Below are 18,683 nucleotides of genomic sequence, written 5' to 3' on the forward strand. Positions count from 1 at the left end.
CCTGGGGAAGTCTGGGAGAGGGAGGGCCCGCAGGGGAGGAATGGTGCAGCTGAGCCAGGGGGTGAGCACTAGTCACAAAGCAAGGGTGCGCTCTGCCTCCAGGCCGGAAGGCTCCTCCCTCTTGTCAATGCCAGCACCTCCTCTTCACCTCCAGCCTCATCCACTCCCCCAGTCCAGGGGCTTTCTGACAGCTCCGAAGTTGGCCACCCACTTAGGGCATTCTGCCCACCTTCCACCCCCTGCCTACAGATACTGTGCAGGGGACACTCAGCTAACGCTTAAGTAATCAGGAATTGGGGAGGGGGGATTGGAGGGAGCGAACCGGAGCCAGCCGGGCTTCACCGAGTGTGTGGTGGGGAAGGGGTGGACCCGCGGGCAATACATCCCTGTCGGAGGAAGGAAGTGGCTCCCTCCTCCTGCCCCTCCCCTTAGGGTCTCCGGGGCCAGGATTCTCGTGATTCGCGATTGGCTCCCACGGGCGGGACCTTTGTCCGTCTGCGGGATTGCAGGAGGGCCAGGCCAGGCTCGGGCCTGAGGAGCGGGGAGGGGGGTGGAGGGGGGCGCAGAGACCAGCGGGGAGACTGACAGACAGGCAAAAACGAGGGCGAGGGAGCCGAGAGCCGGGCCGGAGCTCCCTGCCAGCCGCGGACTGAGTTATTAGAGGGCGGGCGGCAGGAGGGGGCGGGAGGAAGGAGCGGGCGGGGCGGCCCTGCAGACGCCCGAGCTCGCAGTTGCTGCGGTGGCCGCGGGCAGGCCGGGCGCAGGGTAAGTGCTCCGGGGCTGGCCCGGGGCGCGTGACCCTTTTTCGAGCCCTCCCAGCCCGAGCCGAGCCTCCCAGGGACCCCCCGCGGGATCCCAAGGGTGCCCGGTTGCCCTCGGTTCTAGCGTTTCCCAGCTCAGGGCAACGCGGGCAGGCAGTGATAACCCAGGGGCCCCCTATAGAGGGGAAGGACAGGAGACAAAGCGTGCACCTCACCTTGAAAACGAGGGTGTGGACGAAAGCTACCCTTTTGTATGGAGTGATTCCCTGGGCCAGGTGCGTTCACGTCCTCACATGCCATGAAGCAGCAGCAACAGGTGAGCTAGGTACCATCCTTGTCTCCCTCTTACAGGTGAAGATACCAAGACTCAAGGAAGCCAAGTTACTCGCCAGGGGGTCACACCGCCCACAGAGGCAGAGCCGGAACTCACCCAGGTCGGTGTGAACACCTAAGTCCTCTTACTCATCAGGCCTGCCCTGCCTGGGTCCTACACCCTTGGGAAACGGCAGGGAGAGACCAGTGCTGGGAACAGGGGAAGAGGCCAGGGTGAGCCTACCTGCTTATCACTGCAAAAAGAACTTTATGGACAGCAAATCCTTCAGCTGGGTAGGGGGTGCCAAGGAATAAGAACAGTGCTTTGGGGGCCAGGTTAAACTCCAGAGAGGAGGCATGGTGCAGCCCCCTGGTCCAGAAACTCCCAGGCTTGTACCAGCACCGGCGCTGGGCACAGGGCGCTTTGCAGGTTTAGCGATGGGACTTCAATTTTCCATGCCTCAGTTTCCTTGTCTTTTTCCTTTGCTTATCCTTAACCTCGGGATTAAGCTTGGTACCTGCCTCAGAACCTTGCTGAGGAGACTAAATGAGATGGTTGGTGTGAAGGCCTAGCCCGGTGCCTGACTCAGGCTGGGCCCCGTTTCCACCCGTCTCTGCCCATCTGAGAGCACTTCTCTGTCCTGCAACCCCAAGTCGCTCAGAGCTATCTGAGATCTGCAGTGTTTTCGGCAGCCGCACCAGCAGCTGAAAGCTTCTTGAGTAAGACCAAGGCTGGGGACCATGACACCTTCCTTTCTGACTTGGAAGGAAAGGCCAGCAGGGACAGGGTTTTGAAAATCTTCAGGCTGAGGCTTGCACAATTCCAGAACTACCCTGTAGTCCCCGATCCCGCCCTCAGCACCAGCTTAGCAAGAAGGAGGAAGGCCTAGGGTATTCTTACTCCAAAACCTGCTCTTTTCTTAATCCCCTCCATCTCAGCCAGCCGCAGGTCCTACGCCTCAGCATATTGTGAATCTGGTCACTCCTCTGCATCCCCACCTTCACCCACAGACCCTCAGCACTGTCTTCTGAAATCTCTGCACAGCTGGGCCTTGATTGATTCCTGACTCTTCTCATTCCTCTGCTCACTGCAGCCATACTGGTGTCCTCTTCCACTCTTTGCTTGCCCTTTGTTGCATTACTGTTCTTCCTTCCAAGTGATGTTACCTTATTTATGTGTTTCTTGCCTAAAATGTCAGTTTACCAGGGCCCAGACCTTTTTCTTGTCTCTTCACTTAGGATTCCCCAGAAGCCAGGGCCATGCCTTGCACTGAGTTGTCGTTGTTGTTTAGTTGCTAAGTCATGTCTGACTCTTTGTGACCCCATGGACTGTAGCCCACCAGGATCCTCTGTCCATGGATTTCTCCAGGCAAGAATACTGGAGTGGGTTGCCATTCCTCTCTGCAGGGGATCTTCCTGACCCAGGGATCAAACCTGTGTCTCCTGCATTGGCAGGCAGATTCTTTACCACTGAGCCACCCGGAAAGCCCCTTGCACTGAGTAAAAGTTCTGATAACTGTACAATTGCAGGCAGTGTGCGCAACCATTATAGTTCTGCTTCTCGTTGCTTAACAACCTTCTTTCTACATTTCTACACAAACCTCAGAATTGTCATTCCTCCTACTGCCTTCAGCTTTTCCCTATCATGGGACCTTGCTGCTGTTATCAGGTTCTAGCCATTTTCCAACTATACTTAAAACAGTGTGATCCAAATTGCACTTTTTTTTCTTGCTTTCAAATTTCTTTTTAACTTTATTTTATATTGGAGTATAGCCAGTTAACAATGTTGTGATAATTTCAGGTTCAAATGATTTTTGAGTCACAGTCTCCAAACTGGTGTGTTCCAGTCAAGGGTCATCCTAAAGGCATACACCACTTATTACCAGGTGGCTGTTTAGAAAAATTATCCCCAGCAGTATGTGCAAGTTTCCCTGCAGTCCCATGAGCATGGGGCTTTTTTTTTTTTTTCTCATTTTTATTTTGTCTAGTATAATGGGGAGGTCATGGCACGTTTAAATTTTCCGTTGCTTGAATGAGTGAATCTGGGTGTTTTTCTATGCATGCGCTAGTTCTGTTTCCTGTCCTGCGGAGGAAGGAAATCTCCAGGGCACCTGAATTTTTCCCTTCACCTTCACTTGTGGTGGTGGTTCCACTTGAGCCCCATCTCATGAGCAGGGTGAGAACCCCCAGGGGCTGGAACAGGAACACACCCAGGTGAGCTGTGCTGACTGCAGAGGCTGCTCTGCCAGTCAACCAGCAAGAAACCGAGAGTCCCTTGTGCCCTGAGCGTGCTACCTTGGGGAGAGAAATAACTCTTTTTTATTTTGTTTTTTTAAGTCTTCGTGATTTTTTTTTCAAAATGTTAATATTTTTTAAGTTATAAAAGTAGTACATGACATATAGGCACTTCCCTGGTGGCTCAGATGGTAAAGAATCCGCCTGCCAATGCTGGAGACCAGGGTTTGATCCCTGGGTTGGGAAGATCCCTCGGAGAAGAAAGTGGCAACCCACTCCAGTGTTCTTGCCCGGAGAAACCCATGGACAGAGGAGCCTGGTGGGCTACAGTCCACGGGGTTGCAAAGAGTTGGAAACAACTGCGTGACACAACGTATAAGGTTATTCATTGAAACGCTGGGGCAGCAAAAGATTGGGAAGCAATCTAAATGTTGGTTGCTAGTGGGAACTACACACTCCCTCAGGGGAATCCCGCGCAGTCATCCAAAGGCTGCATTTGCTCTTGAACGTCCTGTGAAAGACAGTCTCTGGCTCACTATGTTAGTCTCCTGTGGCCACTGTAACAAAGGATCGAAAATCTGATGGCTTAAAAGAACAGAAATTTATTATCTTACAGTTCTAGGGGTCTCTCGCCCCAAATCAGTCACGGTATGGCGAGATCAAGATCTTGGCAGAGCTCTGTTGCTTCTGGAGGCTCCTACAGGGGAATCTGTTTCCTTGCCTTTACCAACTTCCAGAGGCTGCCCTTACTTATTTTTTAGATTTTTAATTGGAGTATAATTGCTTCGCACTTAGTTTGCGGTGTTAGTGTCTGCTGTATAACACGAATCAGCTGTGTATACATACACCTGCCAATTTCACTCTTCTAGGTGAGCTCCCTGTGCTACACAGCGTCTTCCCACAAGCTATCCATTATATCTTATTTTGTTTTTACTCATAACCCCATTCCCTCAATCTTCAACGCAGCATAACATCAAATCTCACTCTGACTCCAGTCCCTGCTTCTGTCATCATATCTCCTCCTCTTCTGGTTCTCTCACTCTACTTGTGAAGACCCTTCTGATCACACTGGGTCCACCTGGATAATGCCCCATCTTGACGTCCTTCATCTCCTTACACTTGCAGAGTTCCTTTTGCCATGTAAATGGGCACATTCACAGGTTCTGGGAATTTGGACCGTGCATCTTTGGGCAGGGCATCCTTCAGCCTCCCACACCCTAAAGGGAAATAAACAAGATTCAGAGCTGTGTGAGAGCTCACATTTAAAGGGGAAAAAAGAATAAATAAGACTGTGCTTGGGAAGACATAGAATACCTCCAAAGGCTACATGGGAAACTGATAGGACAGGATGTTTCTGGGAAGACGAGGAATAGAAAGACTTATCATAGTATATCTTTTTGTGTCTAATTTTTTTTACTGTATATGTCACCTACATTAAAAATAAGCTTTAAGAAGTCACACATAGTCATTGTAAAAGTTCAGACCTTTCAGAAAGAAGCCAAGAGAGAGAGAATACCCACCACACCCTCAAATCTCCAGCAGTAACCACTGTGAAGAATTCAGCTCCATCCCTAACAGATTTTTTTTATGCATATATCATATTTTCACATGGATGGGATCATATTATGCTACAAAGTGATGGGAGACTTGTTATATTCCTCACATCTTTCCTCATCCACCTATGGACATTTAACAGTACTGGATGTACCATAGATGTACTGTGACTGACTTGACCAGACCCTCAGTGGTGAACATTTAGTTAGATTCCTTGCTGCTTTCCAGAGCAATCTCAACACTAACATATGTCTGCCTGGTTCCTAATTGGAGTGAAATGCACATCTAATTAAATTTTTTAAAAATTAAGTTTTAAAGTGAGCAGTTCAGTATCATTTAATACATTCCTGATGTAGTACACCTACCACCTCCATCTAGTTCCAGAATATTCTCATCACCTCAAAGGGAAACTGTGTCCCCATTAGGCAGTCACTCTCCTGTTCCCCTCTCCCCCAGTTCTGGGCCACCACCAGTCTGCCTTCTGTCTGTATAGATTTGCATATTCTGGATATTACACATCAGTGGAACCATGTAATATGTGACATTTTGTGTCTGGCTTCTTTAACTTAACATAGTGTTTTAGAGGTTCATTCATGTTGTAGCATGTGTCAGTACTTCGTATCTTCTTTCTTTTTTATTAAGATATAATTGACATACAACTTAGTTTCAGATGTACAACATAATGATTCGATAATTTGTATGTATTGCAAAAGTACTTCATTTCTTTTTATGGCTGGATAACACTCCATTGTATAGATATAACATCTTTTACTTATCCATTCATATGATAATGGGCATGGATTGTTTCCATCTTTTGGCTGTGAATATTTGTGTGTATGTATTTGAGTGCCTGTTTTCAGTTCTTTATGTATATACTCAGGAGGTCATCCTTCTACATATGGCTTGAACTTTACTATTTACTGTTTTCAGACACTATTAACTTAAGCAAGTTAAAAATAATTTGTAAGAAAGTGTTGGAAAACACATACTAAGGCAAATGCTGGCAGGATGACAGATCTGGACAAATGTTTTCTTATTTTCCAGATCCTGAGAAGACAGAAAGATGGCTGCCTGGAATGAAAAGGTAAATTAATTCAGGTGGACTAGCAGAGTTAATGGACCTCCCAGCCTTGAGAAGATAATTGTTTGATGTTTCTAACAGGATGGAGGGAAAACACGTGTTCAGGGTGCTTGCACCATACCAAAGTGTTTAAAGTCACAGAGGTGAAAGCTATGGGAGGAACCTCAAGATAGCCTCAAAATCAAAAACAGACTGTTCAAAGCCCAGGTCTGCATTTTAATAGCCCTCTATCCTTTGGTCACGCCCTTCACTTCTCTGAGCCTCAGTTTCCTTATCTGGAAAATGGGGCCAAGTTACCACCCTTGTTCCTGAAGGCTCATCCAGAGAAGTTGAGGAGACGATGGTCTCAGAATGCGAGGACAATACTGAGCTCATCAGGACTCCTCCCGACCATTTATTTTACAGGTAGAGATACTTGGGAACAGAGAAGGAAAGCTACTTGCTCAAGATCACACAGGAAGTGGCAGAAATGGGCTTCCAGCCTAGCCTGATGGCAAAGCAAATGCTCTGCCTCCTGTATTGTGCGGCTGTCCAGAGTAGGACTAATAAATTCTGTCCTTGATATCTGGGGCGCAGGCTTGTTCGATTTGAAGAGACTGGTTGTGAAAGGTAGAGCAAGGTAGAAAGATGTTGGCTTTTGTTTCAGCTGTTCTCTTGGAGTTTCTAGGGGCCTGGCCAGGTGGAGTTGTCAGGGCAGCGCCAGAGGCTCAGGGTAGCAGCAGAGTAATGGGGCAGAGGACTATGGGACGATGGTGATGATCTTGCATTTTGTCAAATCGGTGGCCTCTTTAATTGTAAGAGTATTTCTGATTTAAAGCTGTTTATAGTGTGGGAGGGGGAAGTGACCAATGGCCCTTACAACATGCTACCAATTCTGATCTCAGAAATGTTGAAATAAGGGGGAAATGTCCATCTTTGCATTAATGAAATTTGGTGGCATTTCCAGTAGAGGATGACGATCACCCTCCGTGTTGTTGTGGCAATTCCTGATAAGATATCGTAAGCTTAGTGCCTGCCACCCAGTAACAGGTGCTCCTTGAGTTCCAGCTATGATTACCACTCACAGAAAGGCAAATGGAACAGTTTCCTTTGTTTATCGCTCCCTACTAGGCAAAACAAAAAAGCAAGCGGAAATTCTCAATGATGGTTTTGCTGTGGTGAAACTGGCTCTCTGCTGCATCTCACGAGGGGTTGGATCAACCCACACAACTGCTGGAAAAAAACTTGACTGGGTGTATCAGGAGTCATGAAAATGGTCATAATCAAACCTGGTCATCTCACTTACGGGAAAGGAAACAACCCACAGAAAGGCAAAAGTATCATTTACAGCACAATTTAGAAACGTATGTGTTTCTTAGTCTGTAAGATGCCCTTGACTGTCAATGTATCATGATTTCATGTGCTGTGAAGGAGAAAAGGGCCCGCCTGTTCACTGTGATCTAATGTGACCCAGCACTGGCACTGGGCGGTTGTAGGACAGATTTCAGAAATGTTGACATGTGCAAAAATGGGGCCTTTGAATTGGTGATAAAGATGCTAAAAATGAACAATCAGAAAATACAATAATGAGAACACTGACTTCTGTGGTTAATAAACCTTGGCCATTAAAGAGGCATAAGTCTGATGCATATAAGTAGTGGGGGGGAAGATACAAAGTTGCCTGCAGCCTTTGATTATAATTGTAAAAGACAGATTAGAGAGTGAGATGGGTAGATAAGTAGATGATAAATTTGGTGTGTTGGAACTATGAATTTGTTTTTCCTCATGTTTTCACAATAGTAATACTAAAAGAAATAGATGTGAAGTGACGGTCTGCTCATTAGGGTGAATGACAGCAGGTAAAACTTGGGGATCCGGGTGGGTCAGGAGGTCTGGCTGCAGGGACAGGTCGCAGGAGTGGGGGTGAAGATACAGAAACATCAGGGCAAGCAGTGTGTTGGAATGCAGAACTAGGGACACACCTCAGGGGACCCCTGGGCGTGGGAGCCTGTCTTTCATCATACAGAGGCCAAAACAAGGGGTGGTCCCAGCCACGTTGTTGAGCAGCTAGGGAAGATTGGACCAGAACCACTTAGAGCAAATAAGCCTCTTACTGGTTCAAAAACACATTCCTTTTAATAATTTACCCCAATGAAGTTAATTATGTTTTTAAAAAATTGTTTTAATAGGATTTCATTTAGGAGCTATTTAATCATCCAGCCCCTCTAGCTTTAGGGAGCAAAATAGCTCTGTTTTAGGAGAAGCTGGTGGGGTTTTTAGCCGTGGTTCAGACCTGATTTGCTGTAGCCGGCTCTTAATCACAGGGGCCCCCAGCAGGCTCTGGACAGCTGCCCTCCTGAGAGGCCCTCCCTGCCCCTGCCCACCTCTCTGAGCCTCCCTTTTCCTTTTTTGTAAAATGGGAACAGTGAGGATCAAACAAGACGGCGCCTGGAGAGCACGTAGCAGCGTGCCGTCCTAATACACAGGAGCTGCTGACGCCGTCATGAGGATCAAGTGGGTTTTCGGCCCATCAACTGACCTAGTCCTCAGCTCAGTCACCTGTCACCAGCCACATCTGGGCAACCTGGTTGCCGGGTGTGCTTAGAAATCCTTGTGGCCCTTTGGCACCTTTCTCATAAGGTGTTCGGGGGCACCAGGTTCATTCATGATGCTGGTTCTTGACCTTGACTGCACACTGGAGATCCCAACCACCCAGGCCACTCCAGGCCAACTGAATCACAGTCTTGGGGCCTGGGAGCCAGGCACTGGGGTTTGTTTGTTTGTTTCTAAAGCATCCAAGTGGTTCCAATGTGCAGCAGGTCTGAGAGCCATTGGTTAAACTGCAGCTGCACTGGCCTCCTTCCAAGGACTGAGCCACAGTGGGGCAAGAAAGAGGGGCGCCCTGAACTCTTGTTTATCTCATCTTTTCCACAGCTGAAGCGTCACTAAGATGTTGGGGGAAGGGATGGCCCAGATGATTCAGTCATATTGGTGATAGGTCCTAATTTCTAGCTGGGTAACTATATATTTTTCCTTCTATGCTTTCATTTCTTTCTATGCTTTCAAAACACAAATAGCAGCCTGACTTATGCTTCCCAGTTAACATGGCCAAATCACAGACTTGGGGCAGGACTGCGAGCTTTCCAACAGCTATCCTCTCCCTCCCCCAGGGAAGCAGACAAAATACGTCCTACTGTACCCATGTGTTTCAGACTCAACCCATTGGTGATTCCTGAAATCCATTAATGGGCTTCAATCAGCCTTTTAAAAAATAGAACAGAGTGGAGAACTTAAGTCTCTCACATATTAACTTTAATGTTGATTATAGAATGTATATATGTTAGCGTGTCCTAAGTGGCAGGGTATAAAATGTGTTTCTTGTTGAGAAACACCGGGCTGAACTCCCGACTCAGTGCTGGCCTTCTTCACCAGCTGAGTCCCGAGCAGCGTTCGTGGAGGTCATGGGGGAGGGAGGGGATTCTGGGCCAGGCAGCCTGGCTCCGAATCTGAGCTCTACATCTCACTGGCTGTGTGGCCTGGGGCAGGTTGCTTGGCCTCTCTGTTCTCAGTCTCCGCACCTATAAATGAAGAGGATTCCGTCTCCACCTCATAAAGTTGTTGCTGTGTGTTGCCACGGGCTTCTGCACAGAGCTCAGAAAATGGCAGGTGCTTTGGCGATAGTTCCAATCTCTGCAGTTTGCACTACCTTAAATACTAACTCCCGCATCGCCTCCCCAGCCTCATGATCATTTTGCCAGGTCAACAGACTCTTCCATCAAGGCAGGAGGGATTCTGACCCAGAGGGAATGGAGAGGAAAGTTGGAGAATGCATCTCTGGGGGCACCTGGGCTGCTGGTCAGGCTTCTCAGTCTGCAAGCAGCAACCCCCCCACCCCACAATCTAGTCAGCCGTCGCGGTGGTTATTTTCATGAACCTCAAACTTCCTCCCCACCCTAGAGAAGGAAAAGCTGCTACGCTTATTTAAAGACTTCCCTGATTTTAAAAATAGGCATTCCTCAGAACACAAATCCCTGGGGACTAGGGGGTGGGGAGGTGGTGGTAAGAGAACGTGACCGGCTGGGGTGCAGGAGTCCCCCAGGAGGAGAGATTTGCTCGAGGGATTTGGTCCACCCTCCACGTATGTTTAGTGGGAACCTGCAGTCTTCCAGGCATGAGGGCTGTGGAGAATGTAGCATGAGCAGGGGCCCACCCACCCAGCCCCCTAATGAGAAGCTGGGGAGGAAGCAGACTCCATTATACAAATGGGTGCACCCGTCTTTATTGCGGGAGGTATGGGCCATGGGTGAGTGCAACAGGGGAGGTACATGGTCAGATTCCTGGAGCTGGGGTGCTTGAGAGAGACCTCCTGCAGGAGGCAAAGAAAAATGACAAGATGGCATTCCTGACAGAGAAAATCACATGTGCAAAGGGCCTGTGGTTGAAGGAACATGTTGAGTATGGAGGGCTAATGGAGACCATGTGGCCAGACCAGAGACCAGTGACAGGTGAGATCAGATAAGCAGCCAGAGGTCACAGCCTGTGCAATGACTGTAGGTCTCGGGAAGGCACTTTGGTCTTTTTTTTTTTTTTTTTTTGCCTTACCATGCCACACAACTTGTGGGATCTCAGTTCCCTGACCAGGGATCGAACCCTGGGGCCTCAGCAGTGAAACCATAGAGTCCTGACCATTGGAGTATCAGGGAATTCCCTGTGTCCTTAAAATCAGTGGGAATCCCAAGGAGAGTTTCAAATGAGGGCCCCAAGATCACTCCAGGTTCAGTGATTCACTGGGAGGGCTCATAGGACTCCACACACAGTTCCACTCATGGCTAAGGTTTTTACAAAGGAAAAGTGAAAAGGTACATTAGTTGAAGTCCAGGGGAGATCAGACACAAGCTTTCAGATTCCTCTCCCATGGGAGTCACATAGGACTTGCTTAATTCCTCCAGCAGCAAGTTGTGACAACACACGCGAAGTGTTATCTGCTGGGAGAGCTTGTTTTTTATTTTATTTTTTTGGGGGGGAGAGCTTGTTAAGAGACTCAGCACTCAAGGTTTTTATTTGAGAGGTGATCACATGGGTGCCTTCCAAACTCCAGAAGTTCCAGTCTACCCTGAGGAAAGCAGGTATTCAACATAAACCACAATGTCTTTTACAAAAACAGTCCAGCACAATGAGCTGTTCTCACCAGATGAGAACCCTACTGAAATACAAGTTCCCAGATTCCAGCCAGGGGCCAGGCAGACTTTTCTAAGGCCACAGCCCCAGGCCTTTTCTGCACAGGGAGTGACATGATTATGTTTCAAGGAGTGCTGTCAGGCTGTTGACAAGAGTGTAAGAGTGATGGGGAGAACAGTGAGGGGCTGGTACATCTTCCAAGTAAAATGTGCAGGCTGGGGCAGGGAGGTGGCAGAAGATGACAGAAGTAGGTGATGGATTCAAGGGTTATTTAGATGCTAAAATGCACAGGGCTTAGTGATTAGGTGAGCTTTGTGGGAGAGAGAGGGAAGGCAGGGATTGGGACAACATCTCTGACCCTGCCTGGGTGGATGTTAAGACTCCCTGGACCCAGAAGGTAAGAGATGCAAGTCCATCGACTGTCCACTGGATGGTGGTGATTGCCATGTGGCAAGTCCTCATTTTCCCCTACTGAGGGAGGGAGGATTGCATCTCAGAACCTTGATTCCACTTCTTTCAATATCATCATTCTTGTTGCTTTAAAAATCAGCTCTTCTGGCATGTTTTCCTCTCATTGACAGAGCATCTCAGAAAGAACAAAGCTAGTAGAATTGAGTTCATATGTCAGCTTTACTACTTAGGTTTGTTTTCAAAAACTGTACATGAACAAGTTCTCAGTGCAAGAAATTAAAACAACAAACAGGTAGATATTAGGTTGAACCACATAACTGTTGGTTTCTACCAGTTTTGATCTATAAAAATGGTAATTTTTAAGGAAGTCTTGTTTCAGTAAAGTTTTCTTGGATTATATCTTGAACCATTCTGTTCCATCATTTTGGTTCTCTTTTTTAGGGATTTCAGTTATGTATATATTGGATGTGTGTGTGTGTGTACATATATTTTCTTCCTCCCTTCTCCCCTCACCCTTTGTTCTCTGTAGGTTAGATCTGACTCCAAAAATGGCTATTTCTTATTGTTAAACCTAACAGGGAAAAAAAAAGTTTCTCTTCAGCTTCCTACCCAGCCCCAATCCCTTTTGCTTCACAGAAGTAACAGTTTGGTTTGGGTTGTTCATTTGTTTTTAACAAACATGGAATTATACATTCTGGTCTGGTTAGGGTTAGAGTTAGTACGGTGCCGATTTTCACTTGACCATAGTTGAGAGACACATTTCTGTGTCAGTCCCTGAAGCCACACTGATGTAGGGCATTCTTCATGGCTGTGTGGTATTCCATAGTGTGGGTCTGCCACAGCATATTTAACCATGGACCTTAAGGTTGTAACATGACTGCAGTGAGTACATGTGTGAGTGTCTGTGCTCGTGTGTGCGTCCCTTGTGTCAGGTCAAACAATACGGACATTTAAAAGTTTGTAGAAACTAGTTTAAGGCTGATCCTTTCTTTGCTCCCATGCCTGGCACATTGGGGAGACTCAAATATCCTTTGAAAAGATGAAAGAAACTGCTTCATCGCCCTCCTAAGAAGGGCGTACCCATTTCCATGCCCACCAGGTGGTACAGAGACATGCCTTCCTTCCTCCACTTCTGTCACCCTGCTACATCAGGTGACTCTGGGCAGTAGATCTCTCCTCCCTGAACCTCAGTTTCCCCTTCTGTAGCATGGAGAGACTGCCTCTCCCTGCCCAGCCAACTTCTCAGGATTATTGCCGGCGTCCAGTGAGAGCAAGAGGACATGGAAGTGGCCGATACGCTGCAAGCAAAAAGAAGCTTCTTCCAAGTGGTTTTGTTGACCTCCAAAGGAGCCTGCTTCATCCCAGGAGTGCGGGACGGGTGTGTGGCCCATGAACATAAAGGGGGAGAGAGCACTTGGTCTGTGGCACCCTTGAGCTGACTTGACCACACCTGCTCTGTCTTAGCTTCCTGGGGTTGCCATAACAAATGACCACAAACCAGATGGCTTAAAACAACAAATTTATCCTCTCATTCCTCAAGGTCAGAGTTCTAAAATCAGGGAGTTGGCCAGCTCAGTTCCTCTGGAGGCTCAGAGGGAGGGTCGGCTCCATTTCTCCTAGCTTCTGGTGCGTACTTGCTAAGTTGCTTCAGTTGTGTCTGACTCTGCAACCCTATGGACTGTAGCCCTTCAGCCGCCTCTGTCCGTGGGATTCTCCAGGCAAGAATACTGGAGTGGGTTGCCATGCCCTCCTCCAGGGAATCTTCCTAACCCAGGGATCAAACCCGAGTCTGTTAGTCTTCTGCATCGGCAGGTGTATTCTTTACCACTAGCACCACCTGGGAAGCCTAGCTTCTGGTGGTTTCTGGCATTCCTTGGCTTGTAGAAGCATCACTCCAATCTCTCCCTCCATCTTCCCATGGCCTTCTCCTCTGAGTGTCCCCTCCTTTTCTTTTCTTTTTTTAAACATTTATTTATTTATTTGGCTGTGCCAAGTCTTAGTTGCAGCATGTCAGCTCTTTAGTTGCAGTATATGGGGTCCAGTTCCCCAACCAGGGATCAGACATGGCCCCGCTACATTGGGAGCGCAGAGTCTTAGCCACTGGACCACCAGGGAAGTCCCCCCTCTTTTTCTTATAAGGACACTAGTCACTGGATTTAAGGTCCATTCTAAATCCAGCATGATTTTATGTCAAGTTTTTGTTTTTTTTGGACTGCACCATGCACCTTATGGGATCTTAGTTCCCTGACCAGGGATTGAAGCCCAGGCACTGGGCCATGAGAGCCGGGAGTCCTAACCACTGGGACCTCCAGGGAATTCCCAGCAAGATCTTGACATCTGCAAAGGCTTCTATTCCAAGCAAGGTGACATTGTGAGGTTTCAGGTAGACATGGATTTGGGACAGCCGTGTTTCAACCCACTGCACCCTCCTAGCTGGTAGATCTCCGGTCACAGCCTGCCTGGCCTTTTCTCAGCCGTATCTTGTAACATGGCAGCCTTCAGGTCATACAGCCCAGTTCAAGGGTAGGTCCTGGCTCTGCCATTTTCTGAGTGTGTGACTTTGGACATATCACCTTTTTCACCCGGACCCAAAATGATGACTTTGACCTCAGAGTGTTGTTAGGAATTAAAATGAAACAGTGCATTTAAGGAACTTACCAGTGTGCTGTTATAACAAATTATAAACAATCAAGCAATAATAGATGTTGCTGCTATTGTATCTTGTTTGGGAGTAGGAGTATTGATTAATGGGGCTTCCCAGGTGGCCTTATTGGTAAAACTCATTTGCCAGTGCAGGAGACATAAGAGAAGTGGGTTTGATCCCTGGATCAGGAACATCCCCTGGAGGTGGGCATGGCAACCCACTCCAGTATTCTTGCCTGGAGAATCCCATGGACAGAGGAACCCAGTAGGCTACAGTCCATAGGGTCACAAAGAGTCAGACAACAGCTGAAGTGACTTAGCATGCATGCACGCACGTGTTGATTAATAAGCAAATTAAGTCCCCAAAAGTAGGCTCTGAGAGGGAATGGGGAAATGGGGACTTAGCAGACATTCAGCCCTGGGAATCAGCAGTCAGATGAATTTCTTAAAAAGTACCTATTTCAGTGATTGCTGGATGACCATGAAATAGGGACTTTCCCCCTCCTACAGATGACAGCTTCAGAGTCTGAAAAATAGACATTCACAAGAACATTTTATTCCACATCAATTGTAGGTCTGATTTTTTGTTTGTTTGTTTTTCCCCCTCTCTCCCAGGTAGTAATTTTTCCGGTATAATACCTGTCATGTGTAAACGAGAAGTAGGCAGTTACCTTTGATGGATAGCTCCTGTGGTTTTGTTAAATCGTTTATTAAATATTTATTGAGCCCCTCCCTGTGAGGGGAGGAACAACATCTGCCCTCCCGGGGTTCACAGACTAGTGCCGGAGACAGACAACCTTGAGATGTCACAGTGTTCATTAGTGGCTTGATGGGGAAGTAGAGGAAGGACCCTCACCCAACGTGTGGCAGTTAAGGAAGGCCTCCCAAGGGAGGTAAAATTGATTCTGTAAGACCTGAAAAAGAACTAGGGTGAGGCAGATGGGGGGTATTCTAGGCAGGGTGGGGTGGTGGGGCGCACAGGTCATGTGAAGTACTGGAAGCAAGAGAGAGTGGTTTATTCCAGAACCACAGTGCGTTTAGTGCAACTGGAGTGTGGTGGAGGCTGGGGAAGGGTCCGTGAGAGCTTTGACCTTGTCCTGAAGGCAGCAGTTGGCAGGGGGTGAGGGTGAGAGACTGAAAGTAATGGGAAGCGGGGGAGGGAGATAGGCAAGGGCAGGGACACAGCCAGCCCAGCATTGGAGAAAGGCGACCCTGGCCACCACTGGATGGAGAAAGGGTCAGAGGTAAGAGGCCGAGTCAGGAGGTTGGTGCAAGTGTCCCCAAAAGAGGGGAGAGTGGTAGGAGAGAGATGAAGAGAAGGTGCAGCAGGAATGGTGTTCAGGAGGTTAGGGTGACAGGCCTGATGGAGAGATCGGAGCCAAGAGGGATCTTCAGTCCTGGACTTGAGCGGCAGGGTGCATGTGACTCCATGACCTAGGCCAGTGTGGAAGGAGAAGTAGATTTGGGGGGAAAGAAAAGAAATTAGTTCAGTTTGGATGACAGCAGACTAATGACCTGCCAGGATATCAGATGGCAGGCTGGAGACTGATGGGCACCTGAGCAGCCTCGAGAACACAGATGTGCAGAGACCACCGAAGTGGGGAGTGGCCCTGTGCCAGGGCAAGCTCAGGGTCAGGGACTCGAGGACTTGCGGTGGTGTGGGGGCAGGGACGTGGTACGGGAAGAGCAGCCAGAGATGGGAGAAGAATCAAGAGGAGGCAAGATTGTCAAACAGAACCAAGTCCACACTGTGAGAGGATACAGCCCAGTCCGGGAGGGAACCCCAGTCGTGGGCTTTGATACAGAACAGTGACCCAGAGAGAGCAGAGCCAGAATATACTGGGACGGCAAGGGTTAATGCAGGAGAAGTGGGGACAGTTCAGTGCCAGGGACTCCACTGGTCTAGATTCTCCGGATTGCACATGATAGAAGCAACTAAATCTGGCTTCAGCCAGAAAAGGAATCTTTTAGTCCATATGACTAAACACATGGGGTTGCAGAGGCAGACAGTTTGGGACCAGTAACCAGTGAACTGAGAAATCCACAGGTGATGAAGAAGTCGGAGGAGTGGAGGTGAGAGTGTTTCTTATTGAGGAATAATAACACCAGCGGGTACTTACAGAGGGTCTGCTCCTGGCCAGGCACTAAGGCTGGCGGTCCCCGCAACTCACTGAGTGGGTCCTTCCATCTGCCTGGGCAAGGTCGGGGGGTGGGGGGAGGCGGATGCCGAGAGCGGAGAGTCCAGGGTGGGTGGTGAAGCTGCCGAGGCTCACAATGTTTTCATGATCTTTGTCTTTTCTGGAATTTTGCTGCTTCTGGCATGACGAATTTTTGACTTAAAACTAGAGTTGTTTTCTGCTCTGCTGGGTGCCATATTTTCATTCCAAATTACTGAAAGTTGCTTCTTTACTGGATGCAAAGTTTCAAAAAAAGTTTTCTGTATAAAATATGAATATGGTTTTTGTAGCACATCCTGAGGTTCCCACCATGCTGAGAATTAGTGCAAGAGGTTTCTATCTGCCAGATGAAGTGTTTTGGTGGAGGGGATCATGGCCACTAACCACCCAGAAAGATTCAGGTTGGCTGTGGGCCTGATCCTTGGCCAGCCTTGAGAACCCAGCAATTGGAGGCACCAGGGCCCTCCACCAACAGGCACTTGATGGGCTTCTGCGCTAGGTCAGGTGTCACGTGGTATTCTGGGGACTCAGAATCTTGGACCTATATGTTTGTATTTTTCCATTAAATTTGGAGATTTTTTCCAGGTGTTATTTCTCCAAATATTTTCCCTCTCTTCTCTTTTTGGTACTCCAGGTACATGTATATTAGGAACTTAATGTCCGTGAAGCTCTGTTCTTTTTTTTTTAGCCCTAGCCTTTTTTCTCGTCTTGCTTCCACTGGGTAGTTTGAGTTTTTTATCTTTAAGTTCCCCGATATTTTCTTCTGCAGCATCTAATCAGCTATTAAGCCCATCCAGTGATTTTTCATTTCATATATGTGTTTTTCAATTCTAGAGTATCCATTTGGATTTTTTATAGTTTCCATTTTTCTCTTGAGATTCTCCATTTGTTCCCTCATTAAGTTCATGTTTTCCTTGAAATCCTTGAACATATATATAAGTAACTATTTTCAAACCTTTGTTGGCTAATTTCGTTGTCTCCATCCCTTTTGAGCTAATAAGCTGATGTTTTATTGGTTTATGACCACATTTTCCTGCTTATTTATCTGTCTGGTAATTTTTTATTATATGTTGGACATTATGAATGTTATGTTGTTGAGAGTGTTTTGCTGTCTTCTTCAATAGAGGACTGAGTTTTGTTCCAAGAGGCAGTTAATTTACTTAGAAATAAGCATAATCTTTTTAAAAGTCTTATTTTTAAGCTTAGTTGGGATAGGTCTAAGGTAGCCCTGACTGGAGGGCTAGATTAGGTCTACATATAAGGCATGGCTTTTCTGGAATTTCCACTGAATATTCAAGAGTATTCAATAAGATCTCTCTACTCTCACTGTTTGAAACTCACAGATCTCCCAACCCAGACCTATGTAAATCTCTGGTAGTTGTTCAGCTCACAGTTCCCTAAGAGTTTTTTTATGTTTTGTTTTCCCCTGAAAGTTATATTTTGCCCTGTTTCATGGAGTCTTGCTCTGCACATGTGAAGTTTAGGACTCAGCCTAAGTCCAATACTTGGAGTGTTTTCTCTCTGCACTGCTTCCTTTTCTTTGGTACCTTGCCATGCAAATTCCTGAGGAAGTAAAGTTCAATAACCCTGAACTATAATCTTTGTCTCCACAGTCCAAAAAGTACCTCCAGGCAGAAAGCTAGAGTGATTGTGGGGCTCATCTTATTTGTTTCTCTTCTCTCAAGGATCACAGTACATTTCATACATTTTACCCAGGTTTAGAGTTATATTTTATCTAGTCTCATGGCAGGTACTCTAACTGGTGTAGTTGTTTATACCAATTACCGTGTCATTGGTCAGAAACAGAAATTTCATTCTTTTGTATGTTTATGCTCACCTTTTCACACATTCCAAAAACAATACATGGTAGTATTTGGTAGCCATTGAGGTAGCAGGAGACTCAGAAAGTGGAATTTGAGAAGCCAGTGAAGGAAGTTTTTGAAGAAAGGGAGGGATCTTTCTGTGTTCAGTACTGCTGAGGGGGTACACATGGATGTCATCAGTGATACACACAGACATGGTTCATTCATTTTAACTGCTGTATAAAATTCCATCACATGAACAGAGAAAATTCACCTCTTTATCTCCTACCATTTAGGTGAACGTTTGCAGTGAACGTTCTTGAACATGTCACTGATTTGAGTACATGTGGGCGAGTTTCTCTTTGAAACCTATCTCGGGGTGGGATTACTAGATCATTAACTAGTATAATTTCAACTTGATAAAACAATACCAGATTGCTTGGAAAAATAGTGGTGCCACTGTCTGTTCCTACCTTCAGGGTTCAAGAGACCCCCATTGCTTCACACATTCACTGTTTGCCATTGTAGATTTTAAAATTCTTGCCAATCT

At 47.1% G+C, this 18,683-nt stretch overlaps 1 protein-coding gene across 3 annotated transcripts in view; it reads left to right on the plus strand.

Moving 5' to 3' along the window:
• Positions 1–700: 700 nt before the first annotated feature.
• Positions 701–18,683, plus strand: part of HVCN1 (hydrogen voltage gated channel 1) — a 30,990-nt gene continuing 13,007 nt past the window's right edge. Inside the window, exons 1-3 of one of the 3 annotated variants that reach the window (XM_061141922.1) lie at positions 702–1,036; positions 1,113–1,195; positions 5,907–5,946. In XM_061141922.1, coding sequence (XP_060997905.1) covers positions 5,926–5,946 — 21 coding nt within the window. In that variant the 5' untranslated portion in view covers positions 702–1,036; positions 1,113–1,195; positions 5,907–5,925. Of the gene's footprint in view, positions 1,078–1,112; positions 1,196–5,906; positions 5,947–18,683 lie in introns of all 3 variants that reach the window. The other 2 variants (XM_061141923.1, XM_061141924.1) reach the window with 2 other exon arrangements.

This window comes from Dama dama, chromosome 5 (assembly GCF_033118175.1).
Source record: "Dama dama isolate Ldn47 chromosome 5, ASM3311817v1, whole genome shotgun sequence".
Taxonomy (NCBI): Eukaryota; Metazoa; Chordata; class Mammalia; order Artiodactyla; family Cervidae; genus Dama; species Dama dama.